The sequence below is a fragment of the Pseudorca crassidens genome, chromosome 18 (genome assembly GCF_039906515.1).
Source record: "Pseudorca crassidens isolate mPseCra1 chromosome 18, mPseCra1.hap1, whole genome shotgun sequence".
Lineage (NCBI taxonomy): Eukaryota > Metazoa > Chordata > Mammalia > Artiodactyla > Delphinidae > Pseudorca > Pseudorca crassidens.
The window spans coordinates 15,061,639-15,080,020 of record NC_090313.1 but is presented as its reverse complement, the minus strand read 5'-3'; the positions used below and the strand labels follow the sequence as shown (position 1 = coordinate 15,080,020).

Below are 18,382 nucleotides of genomic sequence, written 5' to 3'. Positions count from 1 at the left end.
CTTCCACAGTTCATGTCTAAAGTCAGTGAGCCTAGAAATAGGGGTCTGAGCCCGTTACTCAGAGGCATGGCTCATGGGACGCACAGATGAAGAAAGGCTGAGAGGTGGCATGGAGAAGAATTACTCTGATAGAAAAAAAATACAAATTATATTTTCTGATTTTAAAAATTAAATGGGTTGAGAGGTAAGTTACTGGACTTATTACCCATACTCTAGCCTGGATGGATAGGAACAATAGCAGTGGATGGTTTCACCTGTCATTCATCCCACTGGCTACAGTGCTACAAGAAGAATCTTCCTTGGAAGAAAATAAAAATATTTATGATGATGATGAATACAGGAAGACAGAAAAAGTGGCCTCATTTAGGTGTATGATCAGAAATTTAAATTTCCTGAGGCATCTGCATGAAGAGACTATTTATATGGGCGTTTTCAAATAGATATTTTAGAAATTTAAAGACTAAGGATTAGACCTAAAATTAAATTTTAGAAAATTAGTAAATATATACAAATCAGTAAGTTGTTCACATTCAGTCCTTGTTAAAGTAATGTAAGGAAAGCAAGATCGTTGTTATGCCAACAGTGTTTCTGTCTGATAATATATTAGCATAGCTTAGATATTTATAGAGGCTTCTGCTAGACACCAAAGCAGCGAACCTTCTCCCTTTGGCCCTTTCTGGTTAGTTGCACCCCAGGCACTTGGCACTTGAGTAGCATTTGATTCATTCTTCACAGGTGGAGGTTCCTTCTGTTCTCTTCCAATTCTTTTCCCCAAAGATTTCTCTTCCTCTAAGGATGATATGTCCCAGTCATTATCATCCACATCTGCACACTGAAAAAGATACGTGGAGAATAATGAATGTTTCCTAAAGAAACTGTGTGTGTTAGAGCCCCCTGACCGCTTTGTTGGCCAGACTGAGCCGCAGACACTGAATGATGAGAAGCTGGGAGCCTCAAAGGATCCCCCAATCTGGTCATTTGGTCATCTCTGGAGGGGAAATGAAACGGATTTGGAAATCTGTGCTTTGAAAGCAGAGGGAATCACCTCTTTTTCTGTTCCTTGCTGTGGAAATGAACGTTTCCTACTCAGCAATCATGAATTTAGCAAATTCCAGGAACACTACGTCGTAGAAGTCAAGTCAGGATGCTCCCCAAGGAGCAGCTAGGCTGGCTCTGGGGCTCTTACCTCTGTGATACTAAGACATTTAACTGCAGGAGTCATCACATGCGGGCCCTGCAGAAACGGCCCTGACCTAAAGGAGCGCGTGTTTCTCGGGCGCCCCTTCTAAGGAAGACGCGGTGGCTCTCTCTTGACCTCTTGTGACTTTTTGTCATTCTTGGCTGTGTAACACAAATGGCACTACCGTACGAATGTAGTTTGACGAAATGCTCTGGATTCCACACATGAGCAGGGGAGGAATGAAATCTAATTCAAGGGAAAAATTAAGAAAAGAGCAACTACTACTGGCAGACCCCATCAACACAGACGAGCCTGCCCAGGTCTCTGTCCACAGAAGCACTTCTGGTGCCTGGTGTGGGACCTTGGAGTGTGTCAGGGCCTCTCCTCCACTCGGGGAGGGGAGCTTGGCTTTGCCCTGTGCTTGGGTCATGGACCTGAAGCATCTCTCCACCGACTCTGGCTCCCAACCCTGAAAGTCCCTATTTCACTTCCAGGTCTCGCCACGGTGGCAGAAAGGTTCCTAGACTCAGATCTGAAGTCCCCAGTTTCTAATCAGTCACAAGTTTCTGTGAACAAACTACCTAATATCTGCAAACGTCAAATAATACACGTGACGGGATTGTGAAAACCTGTAAAACTTGATAAGCATAGGACATGATTACCAGTTATCCTTTCACTATCTTTGATCCTCTATGGAATAGGAAGAAATACGATACTGAAAACAAGACAATGTAAAAATCTCAGCCTCTACTATACTAAATAATTATATTTGTTTTACATTTCACTGTAAAAAATACAATTATTAAGGTATATTCATTAAAAGATGAATTTGTGTATGCTTAGCGAGTAAAAGTGATCTCACCTTTAGATCTTCTTTTTGTGCCTTTTTGATGAACGCCTCAGCAACATTAAGCCCACCAACTGGCTTATTCACACTTCTGTGATTTGAAACTGTCTTTTCAACTTTTCCAGTTAATGTTTTAATGGAGGTTCCTATAGGACCCACAGAAAATAGGTGAAGTTGAAAAAAATTATATTTATCTTCAGTTCCAAAATAGCCTTACAAACAATTTGAGAGAGTCTAAGCTTTGCAAATACTTCCTTTAAAGAAATCATGCTCCTCTAGACTAGAAGAATAAAATTTTTAAATCAGAGAAGGATGGTCTCATTCAAGTACATGGTCAGAAACTTTAATTTCAGTGAGGCAGCCTGCATGAATGGGATATTCATATATTGTTTTCAAAACCAGTTATTTTTAAATGATTAGTTATATTTTACATAATTATATAAATACATGGTATATACAAATTATATACAATAAATTAATTATATATGATATGTTTAAAATATATAATTTTTAAATTGCACTAAACAGAATTTCTTTTTTAAAAAAAAATGACCCTTCAGCGTCACTTCTCCTTAGCAAATTATCAGCAGTTACTGACTTGGACCTTATGTTCTTTTAGGATTGCCTCATATCCAAAAGGCAGCACAGTGTATTAGAACAGTTATTCTCAAGGTCACCCAGTGTTAGGGGTTGAATCGTGTCCCAAATGCATATGTTGAAGTCCTTACCCCCATTACCTCAGAATGTGACCTTATTTGGAGGTAGGACCTTTAAAGAGAGAATCAAGTTAAGGTGAGGTCATTAGGGTGGACCCTAATCCAATACGACTGGTGCCCTTACAAAAGCAGAAAATTTGGACATAGATGCACGCCCAGAGAAAGTCAGTGTGACCAGACACAGGGAGGAGATAGCCATCCACAAGCCAAGGACAGAAGCATAGACTAGATCCTCTCCTCACAGCCCTCAAAAAGAACCAACCTTGCCACCTTGATTTTGGCCTTCCAGCTCCTGTCAGTAAGTTTCTGTAGTTTAAGCCACAGAGTATGTGGTAGTTTGTTTCAGCAGCCCTTATATTTGTTACGAATACATCCAGGCGTCCCCAACCCCTTCCTCTCCTTCCACTTGAATATCAATTACCTGCTAAGCCCTGTCCATTATCTTTAGGCGGCAGCAGCTTTTGGATTAGCCCCATTCTTTCCTCGGGCACTTTCTCAGCTCAGACTCCCCAGTGCTTGGTGCCCCCAGATGAGAACCACTGTCCTAAACAAAATTTCCAGAGGGATTTTCAATAACAAAAGCTTACCTGTGGGCTTGGGAGAAATAGCAGAGTCCTCAATTTCACTTCCCTCGGTCCAGTCAGTGTCGCTTTTGACGGTGTTCCTTCCAAAGCTACTCTTGTTGCTTTTAGATGACAGCACAGGAAGTAAGTCTGGCGAGACACAGGCCTGGAGGAGGTCCCCATCGTCCAGCTCTTCCTCTGAACTGAAGGGAGGGGTCCTAGACAAATCAAAACCCAAACAGGGGACGCTGTTTCCCTAAGCTTCAGGATTTACCATGTGTCCCTTAAAGCAGTGGGAATTTTCTCCAGAGAGCGTAATAGACACCCATGTGGCCACAGAACAAGATGGCAGCCAGGGCCACAAAGGGCCAAAGGGTCATTTCAAATCCAGACCTGCCAGCCACATGGCGTATCTACCAAAACGTGCTGAAGTTAGGACATTACTCCTTGAAGCCAAAATTTGTATATTCTTAATATTGGTTTTCACACACCTAAGAAAAATATTTCACAGTGGAAAAAAATATTTTTGCAATAAGACTATGTCATCTTTTAAAATAGTGTCACTACTTACGGCTTACCTTTACACGGCACCCTACAAAGGACTTTTACATAAATACGTAATCTCATTCGTATCATAACGTGAATTATCACCCCATTTTAAAGTGAAACAGAAATTCAGAGTGGTAGTCACTCATTTAAAAAATATTCATTGAGGGCTTCCCTGGTGGCTCAGTGGTTGAGAGTCCGCCTGCCGATGCAGGGGACATGGGTTCGTGTCCCGGTCCGGGAAGATCCCACATGCCACGGAGCGGCTGGGCCCGTGAGCCATGGCCGCTGAGCCTGCGCGTCCGGAGCCTGTGCTCCGCAACGGGAGGGGCCACAACAGTGAGAGGCCCACGTACCGCAAAAAAAAAAAAAAAAAAAAAAAATTCATTGAGCACCTAAATTCCATACAATGTTCAGTTACACTACATCCCATGAAATAAGGCTCTTCCCGTGAGATTATGTACATGAAAAGTACTTTTGAAGGGTGAATTATTATTTACACTGTCTTTAATATATTTATTCTGTCTCTAGTATATATACAAAATGCCTTAATGAAGAAACAAAGCATCGATATCGCCAGAACAAGTCAATGATGATGAATTCAATTATTATAAAATTAGTTTTACTCAATTAATAACAATAATATACCTACAATTTATTGAGTACCCACATGTGCCAAGTACTGAGGCTGAGCCCTTTTCATATGTTCTCATTTAATTTGTAGAACTATCCTGGGAAAAAGGTAGCATCATCCCATATTACAGATAAGAAAACAGAGCCTTTTTAACAGGCAAGCCACTGAATCAGTGTCACACAGTTAAGGAAACACTGAGCTAGGGTTCTTAGTATCATAAGAGAGCCTAAGAGAGTAAGTTCTAGGGCCATTATCAACTTCCACAAGGAGCTAGAACACTAAAACATCATCCGGCTACACTATCATGGATCCAGACATTAAAAAGCAACATCACACATTTATCGAACATTACTAGACACCGGGCAGGAGGTGGGCAGTTGGGGGAAAAAATAACAGAAATGACTCAGGTGTGGTCCCACTTGTTAATGGCGGCCACACGGGATAAGTACTGTTGACCCAGGTAATATCTGATAAAGGAACAAAGATGTAACAAAGGAATCACACATTAAATATGATGTGTACTAATTATGGCTCTAGTGAACCACAATGAATATACTAATTTACAATGAAAGAAATGTTCAGTGAAAAGAATTTTTAAACATCACCACCCCCTGCTCCCTCAGTACTCACGCAACAGTTGAAGACTTTCTGGGAAAATGATCTTCTGTGATATTTTTCTTAACTCTAAAAGCAAGAGAAAAATATTTCTGGTGTAAGTGAATAATGTAATTTAAAACAGATTTCGTGGGCCATGGCTGCTGAGCCTGTGCGTCCGGGGCCTGTGCTCCGTGGCGGGAGAGGCCACAACAGTGAGAGGCCCGCGTACCAAAAAAAAAAAAAAAATATATATATATATATATATATTTCTAAGGAATTGGTGATTTTTGCTTTATTAAAGGGTGAGCAGCAGCAACTCTCCCTGAGACAACGAGAGGTGGGTAAGCATTCCAAGTGTGATTCTCTGTTGGGTCAAACATTGCTGTGGGCTGAATGTTTGTGACCCCCTAAAATTCATATGTTGAAGCCCTAACCCTCAGTGTGATGGTATCTGGAGATGGGGTGATTAGGTTTCGATGAGGTCATGAGGATGGGGCCCACATGAAGAAATTAGTGTCCTTGTAAGAAGATGAAGAGAGACCAGGGCTCTCTTGCTTTCCCTGGCATGTAAGGACACAGTGAGAGGGTGGCCATCTGTGGGTCCTGGAAGAGAAACCTCACCAGAACCTGACTGTGCCAGCACCCTGATCTCAAACTTCCAGCCTCCAGAAGTGTGAGAGAATAAATTTCTGTTGTTTAAGCCACCCAGTCTATGGTAGTTTGTTATGGCGGCCCGAGCTGACTGAGATGAACGTTAATAAAAAAATTTTAGGCTTGAAAATACTCACTTTGGAACAGATGTCCTATCGGTAAAAACACGTTTTTGTCTAACCAACTGTCTGCTTTTGAGAGGAAGATGTATTGCTTTGGCTATTTCTCCAGTTGAAAGGGTGTCCACTTGAGAAGCACTGTACCTGTCTGGAATAGTGTCATTCGTGAGTCTCCATGATGTGAAAAGCAGAATAAAATACTACAATACTGTCTATGCTGGCACTGAAACGAACAAGCCTGTCTCAAGGGTCTAGACTCCACACTACAGGGGGTTTTTAATGTAAAAAACACAACCTAAGACCCAACATTTCATGGTTCAAACAATAATAGAGTTGCCAATTAAGTTCCAAGGTTTGTGAACCATCGAAAATTATGAAACGGTTGTTCTATTTTGCTCCCATCTGCAGAAATGAAATGGCAGTTGGTAGCAGGCTTACCTGTGGACAGTAGTGTTCTCTCTTCAGTTTTACGGCTGACCTGATTTTCAAGGAATTCACGAATTTGCTGAATGTTAGGTATTTGTCTTTCTCGCTCATGTCTTGCTGATTCTACGGTTCTTAGCACTCTATTCAAGTGGTCACTTGGAATACCGCGTATATCCTGAAGGAATAAAATGTTAAGTTAATCAATTATCCTGGGATGTTTTTCATTTCATGGACATTTGTCAGCATTAACCATGCCAACCTTTCGTCCTTACTGCTGCATGTAAGGTGAGGGATGCCGTGACATATAACACACGGTCCCGGTCCCAAAAGGAGCTCATGGGGCAGTGGGACACATAACGTGTGTGTATGATTGTACGTGACTGGCTAAGGTATGGGGCTGTAGGGGCCAGGACCAAATGCATGGAAGGCGTGTGTGTGACTGATTAACCAACAGTGCAAGGTGTGTGACAAGGACTGAATGAGTCCACAAGGGCTAGAGGAATTCAGGGAGAGGGGCTGTCAGAGGCCCCACTGGGCCAAGAAGCCTTAAGGGGGAGGTTGGGCTGTGCCTGAAGGATGGGTGGAGTGAAACAAGTAAAAAGAGGGAGTGTTCCAGATGGGTGGGATCACCTTGTGGGAAAGGCAGGCAATGGGACAGAAACAGTCAAGGCATGTCTAGTGGTTAATGCTACAGAGGAATGGGTGAGGAGAGCAGAAAAGGAGACTGATGCCAAAATGAAAAGCTTAAAGGTTGGTTATTCCACAGATAAGCGAAAATCCTCAGAGGTTTTCAATTAGGAAAATGCCATAATTTAAGAGGTGATTTGAGAAAATTCTTCTGGATTTGAAGGGTATCTAGACAGAAGAAAACCAGTTAAAGAGCTATTTATTCATTTATTCAATATCAGTGTCACACACACACTCCCATCTCCTCCCCACCATTCCCCTCAGTCTTCCCCATCCCAGGAAGCGGCTCCACCACCCACCCAGTTGCCCAGGGGACAGAAATCTCCATCATCAGATCAACTGCTACCTCCAAGAAGAAGTTTTCTCTGACCTCAGTTATTCATTCCCCTCTACTTTTCCTTCATTTCACATCCTACAATCTACTGTCATTATGGATCTACCATCTGTTTGTGTGAGCAGGTGTTCAATATGTCTTCCTGTACCCTGCAGCTGGATGGAAAGACCCGATACTGTACAAATGTCAGTTCTTCCTAAATAATACACAAAATTTAAGGCATTTCCAATCAGAATCCCCACAGGGGTTATTCTGGAACTGTAGCAGCTGTTTCTAAAGTTCACTGGAAAACAAAATATGGAAGAACTGCCAAGAAACTTTTGAAATAAGACTAATGAAAAAGGCATGACCTATAACAGATACTAAGGTACAGGACAAAGTTACTAAAATTAAACCAGTATGGTGTTAGCAAAGGAATAGAAAAAATAGTTGAAAGGGCAGAACCGTTGAAAGTCCAAAAATAAATCCAAATGTACATAAAAATGTCCTATATGATAAAACTGCTATTTCGAACAAACGAGGAAAGGGTGGATTACTCAACGAAAGATATTGAGACAACTGATCCAACTGGAAATAAGGTTAGATCTTTAACTCATTGTTTCCAAACTTAATTGTTAAAGCCCAGACAGACAAAAAAAGTAAACAAACAAAAACACTATGTAAGCATTAGGAAAAAAAATATAGCGTGTTTTTATAATCTTAGGATAAAAGGGAACGTTCCAAATAAAATATATAACCCAAAAACCATATGCAGACTGGAACTGGAACTCTCACACACTGACAGGGAAAGTGTAAACTTTTACACTTTGGAAAATTATTTGGCTACACCTATTAAAACTAAACATGTATACTCTTACACTCAGCAATTTCATTCCTAAATACACAGCCAAGAGAAAGGAATGCCTATGTCCACCAAAAGACATGCACAAGAATGTAATGGCCAAAAAGAGCCCAAAACGGAAAATCCAAATGTCCATCAACAGGAGAATAGAGAAAATGTTGTATATTCATACAATGGAATACTATACCACAAACTACGGCTAAATGAAACAGTAAGTATGAATCTTACAGGAAAAATCATAAGCAAAAGAAGTGACGCAAAATAAAACACAGTGTAAGATGCCACTCCTATGAGGTTCAAGAACAAAAAAAAACTAAGTCAGAATAGCCATTACCTCTGGCTGGGGAGTACGGAGTTATATTGACAAAGGAAAGCAAAAGAGAGTCTTCTAGGGTATTGGCAATGATGGATCTCTTTCTTGATCTGGGTGGTGGTTCAGATCATACACACAACCCCCCCCCACGTACATACAAATCTGTATACACACGTATATGTGTATACACACACATACATTCAGATACATACAAATGCATGCACATGTGTATATACATATATACATACACAGATTTGCGCACACACACGTATACACAATATCCACACACATGCAAATACACACAGACCTGCATACACACAGCCACACAAACATACATGCATTGCATGTACATTATGCACACATGTACATGTGCACACACCTGTGCACATTCCATGCACATATGTACTTTTGCATACACATATATATATGCACATGTGATGTACACACACACGCAGGTATATAAATTCAGGTTGTTCAATTAAGTTTGTGTATTTTATGTATGCGATGAAAAATGTAAAAAGCAAAGAGTATATATAACATGATGTACAGAACGACTCAATCTGGCAACAACGTGAAATACGATTCATTCATCCATTCATTTAATAAGGGTAACTTAAGTGCTGATTTTGTAACAGGCAGTAATTCGGAGTTAACATCAGAATGTAAGCCGCCCTGCAACTGCCTGGATGCAAACCCTGGCTCCTTCGTCACGAACATGTGACCTGAAGCAAGTTACTTCACCTCTCTGTAAAATACAGACGATATTGTCACCTACCTAAGAGATTAGTTTCTATGTTTAAATGAGTTACTATCTGGAAAGCTCTCTGAAAGGTGCCAGGCACCCAGTGAATGCCAGCTGAAGTGTTTAATGCATCATGTCACATTAGCCTCCGATCTCCATATGTGACAGAACTGACATGCCTTCTTCTCTTCTCTGATCCTTTCTTATTTAGAAAACAAAATAGGGAATTCCCTGTCAGTCCACTGGTTAGGACTCCGCGCTTTCACTGCCATGGCCCGGGTTCGATCCCTGATCGGGGAACTAAGATCCCGCAAGCCACACGGTGCAGCCGAACAGACAAAACAAAACAGCAAATATTCCCAAGGTGGGTGAACTTACTGCACTAATCCCCAAGGTTTCCAGTTTCTCCACCAAGCTCTGCTCCAAGACTGTTCTTATTTCCTTAGTGAGGGAAGGGTTATTCTTCAAAGTTTTCCTTAAATGTATCTTGTTATTTAATTTCTGTTCATTTTCCTTTCCTGAAATAAGTTTTTATAATGTATTAAAAAGGAATTAAACAAATACATTAAACCTCTAAGCAGAAAATGGCAAAACACAACTTCAAAACAGCAAGCAAGCATTTATAATGTTTTAAAGTTTTTGAATAGTTTAGTCATTCAGCACAATATATAATGCTTAAGTACTGTAGCTTTTAAAACTACCTTATGGGGATATATGTATATGTATAGCTGATTCACTTTGTTATATAGCAGAAACTAATACATCACTGTAAAGCAATTATACTCCAATAAAGATGTTAAAAAAATAAATAAAGAGTCAAGTAATGCTATATATATATATATATATATATATATATATACTTTTTTTTTTTTTTTTTTTGCAGTACGAGGGCCTCTCACTGTTGTGGCCTCTCCCGTTGCAGAGCACAGGCTCCAGACGCGCAGGCTCAGTGGCCATGGCTCACGGGCCCAGCCGCTCTGAGGCATGTGGGATCTTCCCGGACCGGCGCACGAACCCACGTTCCCTGCATCAGCAGGCGGACTCTCAACCACTGCGCCACCAGGGAAGCCCCAAGTAATGCTATTTAAAAAAAAAAAAAACTACCTTAAGTCTGCTTCAAAACTTCCGTATCTTTAAAGACTTTCTTGATCACTTAATCAAATTATAGCTAGAAACTAATGTGAGAAATAGGTCTCTAGAGAAGCAAAGTCGAAAAAACTTATTTGGAAGTTTAATGTTTAATCCTAAAATTATTCTTACTACTTCCTCAAGAATTCATTACTCCTAAATTCAGTTAGAGTTTAGATATCATTTAATGAAGAAAAAGCCCTATGTCTTTTAAGTAATTAAGTTTTTATATAATAAATTTATATAATAAATTTAGTGGAGGTTAAGTTCACATAAAATTTCAAAATGTGAAGATTATTATGCCTCTCAAAATACTTACCAAAATGAAAACGAAATTAAAAAAAGTCTTAGGAAAAGTATATTTTCCTTAAAACAACCTATAATTAAAAACAAAGAAAAATAACAGGCCAGATTCTCCTAATGTTCCTTTCCTTATTCCTTTTATTCCCTACCAAAAAAACGTCTAGTTTAAGAGGGTTTGGAGAAAGGGGCATGATTACAACGACCTTGAAGAACTGAGTCCTTATGTCAAAGGAAACTGAAGCCTCAAGGAAACAGGCTCAGTGCTGGGTAGTTGAGACCCTTCGTGAACATCCAAAGGCAGATCTGGGAGAATGTGACAATGGTACTATTATCATTTGAAGTCTATTCTCCTAACAAAAGAACTTCGCCCAAAGGAGGGGGCACCAGATGCCACTGCCTAGGTCTGGGGCTACAGGCGGGTCCTCACAGATACTCCATTGTTCCATGGTCTTACCCACCTCAGCAGATGGAATTTTTAGGTTCTGATGGCATGTGGATTTGCAGAAGATCTTGAAAATATGCCCTTTGGTTAAGATGTTTTCTAAATACTAGTCAAGTCCAGTAGTAAAGAATCTTTCTGTTCGTTAATTAACAGTTTTGCTGAAGGCAAAACTGGTCAAATTACTATCTGTACATTAAACAGGAGGGAAAATCCTGCATGATGATGCTTTTCTATACTTTGCTTTGGTGGCTTGCTAAATCAAAATTATGAAATTTTATGTGATTCTATATGCATCAAAATCAGAAGTAATCTTAAACTTTATACTGTCAGCATTCATGCTGTTGTTTTCCCACCAATGTTTTTCCACTATTCTGAAACCACACACACACACACAAACACTTCTGTCCTAGGAACTGAATCCATCAGAATCTAGAGGGCCTAGCTGCAGCCACAGCTGTCACTGGCTTTGGCTGCTGGATGGCCATCAAGTCTGCAACTGTCTGGGGCTAAAAGTAAAAGGACGTACCAGGAGAGAACCTGGAAGTCATGGAGCTACCATGGAAATAGATGCGCCTCCCACCCCAATTAGGCAAAGAAAATTCTTTGGGCAGCATCTCAGATATAAGGAATGACACAGAAGCACAGCTTGAAGAGAGGCTCTGGGACATGGGGCCACATGCAGGGGTCAAGTGATGCCCAGATGGACTGGCCAGTCTAGAAGAGTTGCAAGGCCTTTGATGGCAGTAACTGAATTCATTTGCTGACTGGTCTGGGTTCACCCTCAACCCCCGAAGACAAGTTCATTTTGATGTCCAAGTTCCCCCAAATGATGGAAGATTAAACATTTCCCTCTGTCCTCAAATTCCCTTTACCTGTTTGTGCTCGCTTTGGAAAGCCATTTGTGAATAATTAGAAAACCCTTGATAGGAAGAACTCTTACAAGGCTGGGGCTGGCCGACAGAAGCAAGAGAAAGAAGGTAGAGTGGATAGGAAAAAATAATAATAAAGTTTTCATGTAAAGGTGAAATGAATTACTTGAAAGACAATCAGAGCTGAAGATTTTAAATAAAGCACGTACTGCTCACCAAGATCAACAAGATAAAATATTCTAGAGATCAGCATTTCCTCCAATTAAAAATTTTAAAGCATGCCCAAGCAGATGGCCAGACTAACGCACACGTGTGATCAGTTACATCAGACTTACAACACACCATTTATGGTAAGCAAATAATTGTAGCGCAAAGCAAGTAGTAAAAAAACAAAACAAATGCACAAAACGCAAAACGAAGCAAAACACAACAGAATTTCTGAGTTGGAGGGGACTTGATCATCTAGTACTCAATCTCCTCATTATTCACAGGAGGACTCTAAAACCAGAGGTAAAGAGACTTCCCCAAAGGCAACCCAGCCAGTCCTGCAATGGCTGGACCAGTTTGCCTTCCTCCATCTCTTTGTTCTTTGCATTAAACTACGGAAAACAGAAAACCTGGACTTTAGTTCCAGCACTGTCACTAATTAAACTCGACGACCTGGAGCAAGCTCCTAATCCCCCCATATTTCAAGTTTCTGAAAAATAAAATAGCCCCTAAGATCCCTCCTGGCCCTCACATTCTAACATCTTACAGAACGGCAAGATCAAGTCTGTCTCGACACAACTGTCAGAGAGTAAGGATGAAGAAACAGTCTCATGTGAGTTACTTCTTGGTAAAAAGTTGTACTGTTTTTGCAAACCATTGCTAAGATTTATCTGCACAGGCCTTTGTCTGCAAATGTTAGCACAAGCTGAGGAATTTATTGATGGCAATCAATCTGCTGCCAGCATGCTGGCTCCACGGAGGCACCAGAAAGATGCGGTCACTGGTTTCTGTGACAGTGCGCTGGGACTTGGCTGTTCTCAGCGGTCCTCAGCACTTTCTCGTCCCTCACCAGAGCTGTGTCTGAACGCGTGGAGGGTGGCAAAGATTATTTTCTTTCCCAACTCATCTCCCTAAATGTGACAACAGCCGATGATGGTGTTTGCTGTCAACGATCCCTAACTCATGCCTTACATGGTCCAGGTAGACTTCTAAAAGAAACACAGGCAGAATATGCAGTGGGTGAAACCTGGAACTGAAATGGGGATGATGGACAAATCAGGATTCCTCTTGGAAACCAGCTGACTCGTTTTTAAATAAGTGTGAACTATATGACTTGCAATTGCAGTTTCAAAATTTTGGACCCTATCTATGAACCTCCTAATACATTTCATAGATTCTTCTGAGAATAAGGGATTTTGGGTTTCAGACATCAATAAATGATACTTATGTAGGAGAGAGAAAGCATGTTACATGCAAGTAAAATGAAAATACACATCATGTAGATGTTATAGATATGCCTGACGTAGTCCCTTCTCAATTTGTAGCTTTGTACAAACAAACAAATAAAAAAACTGGAAACTGTCTAGAGAACACATAAGCAGTTATAACAAATATCAGGAATTTACATACTAGAACATATAATTTTACTTCTCTTCCTAACAAAAATGACAAAACCAGAGCCCATGTAAATATTAACAATTTGTTTTCTCCTAAAGAAGCGAAATATGGTAAAGCATTATTATTACTAAGGAGAAAATTATGATAAACTGATTCCAACATAATTGTTTTAGGATAAATCTAGCATTAGAAAATATTCTTAATAATGTAAATATTCATAAGCTTCAAAGATTAGTTGGTAGAAAATAAGTTTTATTATTACTACCAAATAAGATGAGGAAGCAGTAATAATCTTAATTATCTCCCCAAACCATTCTGCCATTAAGATATTCTGCATGTAAATATTCCACATTCAGGGCTTAGACATTATGCCTTCCTTGTTATTAAAAACAATTTTTGAAATGGGCACTTCACCTATTCATTTCATAGATTCAGGGCATGAGAAATAACTACTGTGATATGAATATTTTTGTATAACCTGGCACACAACTGTGTCGACTTGTCATCTGATCAAAAAATCTCTGCATTGACATAAAGGCTTAAAATCTTTTTTCAAGTTCACTGACACAGGAAATTTCTTATTCATATGTTAAGAAACAGTAAAGTGGGGGAAAAATATAACAGCACATTGGGGGAATAGGATGACAGAATACTACATGTGGATTGAAAATGTAATCCAAACCTAAATGTCTTCCCTCATTTTGATACACTACCATAAAAACCACTGAACCATACTTCCAAGGCTTGGGTTTTAGCAACTAAATGTGATTGATGCAGATATAACCCCTCTTTGTTACCTTTTTCTTCCTCTGAAAGTTCTTCTATTGGTTCCAGTATGTGCGATGAGAATGCCTGTTCTATTAATGAGGAAAAATAAGAATAGTACAAATAGGACGACAGCAAAGTAAAATTAGTTCCTTTCAAACAATTTTGAAAGATATCGTTCCATAGTATTTTAACCATGCCTAAAATAGCAAGAATTTACTGGGAAAAAAATATTAAGGCAGCCAGTTAAAGCTGGTCGCCTTTCCATAGTATCTTCCCTTGCTACGTATTTTCTGTTAACTCCACTCTCAGGAAATTACATTTTAAATAATAAAGTTAAAATTTATTGCTCATCAACTTAGTGCCAGACATGATTTTTTTAAGGCACAAGAACACAACTGCAAAAGATCTCCTTCACTTATCTCTAAAAATATTTTCCTTGTATCTTGACCAGGTGGCTAGATAGAAAATTATTGAAAATATTCTATTTCCAAAGATAAAAAATTCCCAGGGCCTTGGGATTCCCACTTCTTGCCAGCCCCAGGGTCTTTAAGTGGAAGGACCAGAATGGTAAAAGGGCAAGGAGAGGTATCCTGGGGTCAGCAGTAGGACCAAGACCCATTCTTATACACCTTCGAGTCCCTAAACCACATTTCAAGACCTAGTTCTGCTCCCAGAGAGTCACCAGGGCGAAGGTGAGGAGATGAGAAACGAAGATGGGCTTTTCCCAATCCCACCGCAGAACAGTGGCCGGCGGAGATGAGGCCTCTGGGTGACTTCCCAGGGAAATGTCACTGTGCCCACACAAGGAAACCCGCAGGCAGCACAGATAAAGCAAACCCCATCCGATCAACAGAGGGAAAGCTCCTTCTTGGTTCTCCAGGTTTTAGCTGAAGGTCTAACTAACCACAGCAGTCAGGCATTAGGCACAGAATGAAATGCAACCAAAAGTCTGACTTAGGAGGTGCCTGGGCCCCTCATCGTCAGCCTGGAGACTGACATGGGGCACCTGCCCAGAGAGCTCTCCACCTGCTCCCACAAAACGGGGGTCATTTCATCCTGCCACCAGACCCCAGGGTGGGCGAGTGGGGAGGCTAATGATAGCAACAATTCCTGCGTGCTCACTGGGCTGCCAGGCACAGACCTAAGAGCTTTGCACGTATCACCTCGGATTTACTACCTCCTACTTTGAAGGTCTGGCTTTTGATTTACTAAAGGGTGTTTCTGATACTCTATTTTAGGCATATACAAATATACACATACACACACATATAATAGGAATATACAAATAAATACGTATTATATTTAGGTGTTTAAAAATAGGCTCTTACAGCTTGTTCAGCAATCTACTCAACATATCTGACATTGACTGTATGGGAGAAATGCATTTTAAACTACTTTCAAATGAACTTTCGGAACACAGCCTATAGTAAATAGGAGTCCACTTTAATTTTGAAATGTAAACATGGCCCCACAAAGGAGCATGTAATTCCATGTAACATGTAACACAACTGTTGAACACCAAAAAGGTGCTTTCATATTTGTTATTCAGCATCAAGATTTTAAAGTTATACAAATAAAGAAAAAAAAAGTGTACCTATGTGTGGCAAGGGATGTTAACTAGACTTATTTTTTTGCAGTACGCGGGCCTCTCACTGCCGTGGCCTCTCCCGTTGCGGAGCACAGGCTCCGGACGCGCAGGCTCAGCGGCCATGGCCCACGGGCCCAGCCGCTCCGCGGCATGTGGGATCCTCCCGGACCGGGGCGCGAACCCGCGTGCCCTGCATCGGCAGGCGGACTCTCAACCACTGCGCCACCAGGGAAGCCCTAGACTTATTGTGGTGATCATTTTGCAACATATACAAACGTCAAATCATTATATCGTACACCTGAAATTAATATGTTATACGTCAACTATACCTCAATAAAAAATTTAAAAATTTAAAAAATAAAGTTATACAAACAGACTATTCTACTAGTTTGAACTGCTGAAAACAGGTTTTAGGAGGATTAAGCTAATCTCATTTTTTTAATTCACATGGTTTATATTTTATTGTACTTTATGAAAATGACAAGAATAAAGTTATGAGGAAAAGTTTTATAAAATTTTACAAAATCATCATATGTATTTTATTATCATTATATTACAGGGATAATCCTATGACTTATCTCTCGAGTCAGGATTAATTGTCAAAATCTGACATTTCCTGCAGCGATGCAGAGGGTGGAGGAGGGGCAGATTCCCGAACCTGGGCTCCTATAATAATAAAGGCTGAGGAAGTGAGGTTGACCAGACCCCAGCTCCCAAAGCAGACTGATGTCCCAAACTGGGAAGGAAGGCCTGCCATTCTCATGCTTTATAAGCCACAGGTCCAGCCTCCAGTTCCTGCCCCGAGCTGAGATCTCCAGGGTGAGAGCTGAAACTCTTGGGGGCTTGAGTTTCCCCTCCGAACTTGCCAAGGCCGCCAGAAAAATCCTTATGTCGGTCTCCCACCATTACCTCCAGAAGAAAAACTCCCAGACTTTCACCAAGCCCTCTCTCCACTGGCTGACTCTGTTGGACCTCATCACCCCCACCCTAGAAGCTAACGGTTAGCCAGTGCTTGCTCAGCGGCTTTTGCTCCAAAGGCCTTGCTTCATTCTGTGCGTACTGCAGCCCACTGAAGTAGCCAAGACTCTTCTCCCCATTTCGCAGGTAAGGTAAACCTAGGCCCCTACAGTTTCATTAGTCAACCGTGAAACCAGACTGTCTGCTTCCAAACTCCAGACTCTTGGCCACGAAGCCCCAGTGCTTCCCTACGGGTGCTGCTGGGTTTGTCTTCTGGAATTTTCTGAATGACACCACCATCCACCCAGTACCTGAGCTCATCATGTTCTGAGCCTTCTCTCACCTTCGGCCCCCAATCACTTGCACAGCCTTTCCACCAATCCCATGCAACAGCTGTTACATCCACTTCCTTCTGTTTCATCACCACAACCCGATTCTTAGGTGAGGAATCTCTTAGACTGTTTCTAACATACCCAAGTGATCTCCCAGCTCAGGTTCTTTGAACGCATCGGTCAGGCTAAGCTTCCTGCAGCCCAGCTCTCCAATCCTGCCATGCTCAGCCTCAGAACGTTCAGCCGCTACAAAATGCCACAAGGACGACCCAAGCAGCTTCAGCCCAGCACTCAGTGGCTGCCGTGAACAACCTAAACCAGCCTGTCCCTCAAATCTCTTTTTTTTTTTTTTGTGGTACGCGGGCCTCTCACTGTTGTGGCCTCTCCCGTCGTGGAGCACAGGCTCCGGACGCGCAGGCTCAGCGGCCATGGCTCACAGGCCCAGCCGCTCCGCGGCATGTGGGATCTTCCCGGACCGGGGCACGAACCTGTGTCCCCTGCATCGGCAGGCGGACTCTCAACCACTGCGCCACCAGGGAAGCCCCTCAAATCTCTTGCATACTCTATGCTCAGCCAAACAATTCGTCTGCGCCAATAGCTCACATCCAGTGCTTTCCTGCCACCTTTCGGTCCTACTTTTTGCTTTGTCTCAGCTGAAAGGAGCGTGCCCCCTCCCAGGGGCAACCCATGTCTTATAACTGACGGCCTCGATCCAGGAAAATTCCCAAGTGCCCACCCCAGCTCTAAAGCTCCTGGTCAGACCTGCTGAGGCCTCCGCTGCAGCTGCGTATGGGATCAACATCCCTTTAACGCCCAACCCTGCTTCTCTCACAGGTGTTGTCTGAGAGCACTGCCCAGAGAGCACCCGCAAACCTCCAGCCCGGCGTCTGCGTCCCAGGGAACCCAACCTCAGCCGGTGAGGAATCATGAGATTTTTCATGGTAAAGGACCTCATCAAGCTTTGAGATAGAACAAAGGGAAAGACAGAGAGGAAGTTGGGCTAATTAATGCTGTGCGATACGTGACCAACCCTCCCTGTGCCCCTGCCCCCAGCACCCGGGGAAGCTGCCACAGCTGGGGGTGGCCAGGCAGTGGGCCACCACCAAGCCTCCTCCTCTGCCCCTGCCCATTGAGATGCTCACAAATCAGCTTTGATCCCAATCCAAGGGCTGTGGGCCTCGTGCCAGGTCTGGC

General features: G+C 41.8%; 1 protein-coding gene across 6 annotated transcripts in view; it reads right to left on the bottom strand.

Moving 5' to 3' along the window:
• DZIP1 (DAZ interacting zinc finger protein 1) overlaps window positions 1–18,382 on the bottom strand; it is a 54,482-nt gene that overhangs the window by 1,944 nt on the left and 34,156 nt on the right. For 4 of the 6 annotated variants that reach the window (XM_067713370.1, XM_067713369.1, XM_067713372.1 and 1 more), the window contains 8 exons: window positions 14,341–14,400; window positions 9,575–9,714; window positions 6,292–6,454; window positions 5,872–6,001; window positions 5,117–5,170; window positions 3,331–3,524; window positions 2,043–2,173; window positions 658–832 (listed from right to left, as the gene is read on the bottom strand). In XM_067713370.1, the coding sequence (XP_067569471.1) occupies window positions 658–832; window positions 2,043–2,173; window positions 3,331–3,524; window positions 5,117–5,170; window positions 5,872–6,001; window positions 6,292–6,454; window positions 9,575–9,714; window positions 14,341–14,400 (1,047 nt within the window). The other 2 variants (XM_067713373.1, XM_067713374.1) reach the window with 2 other exon arrangements.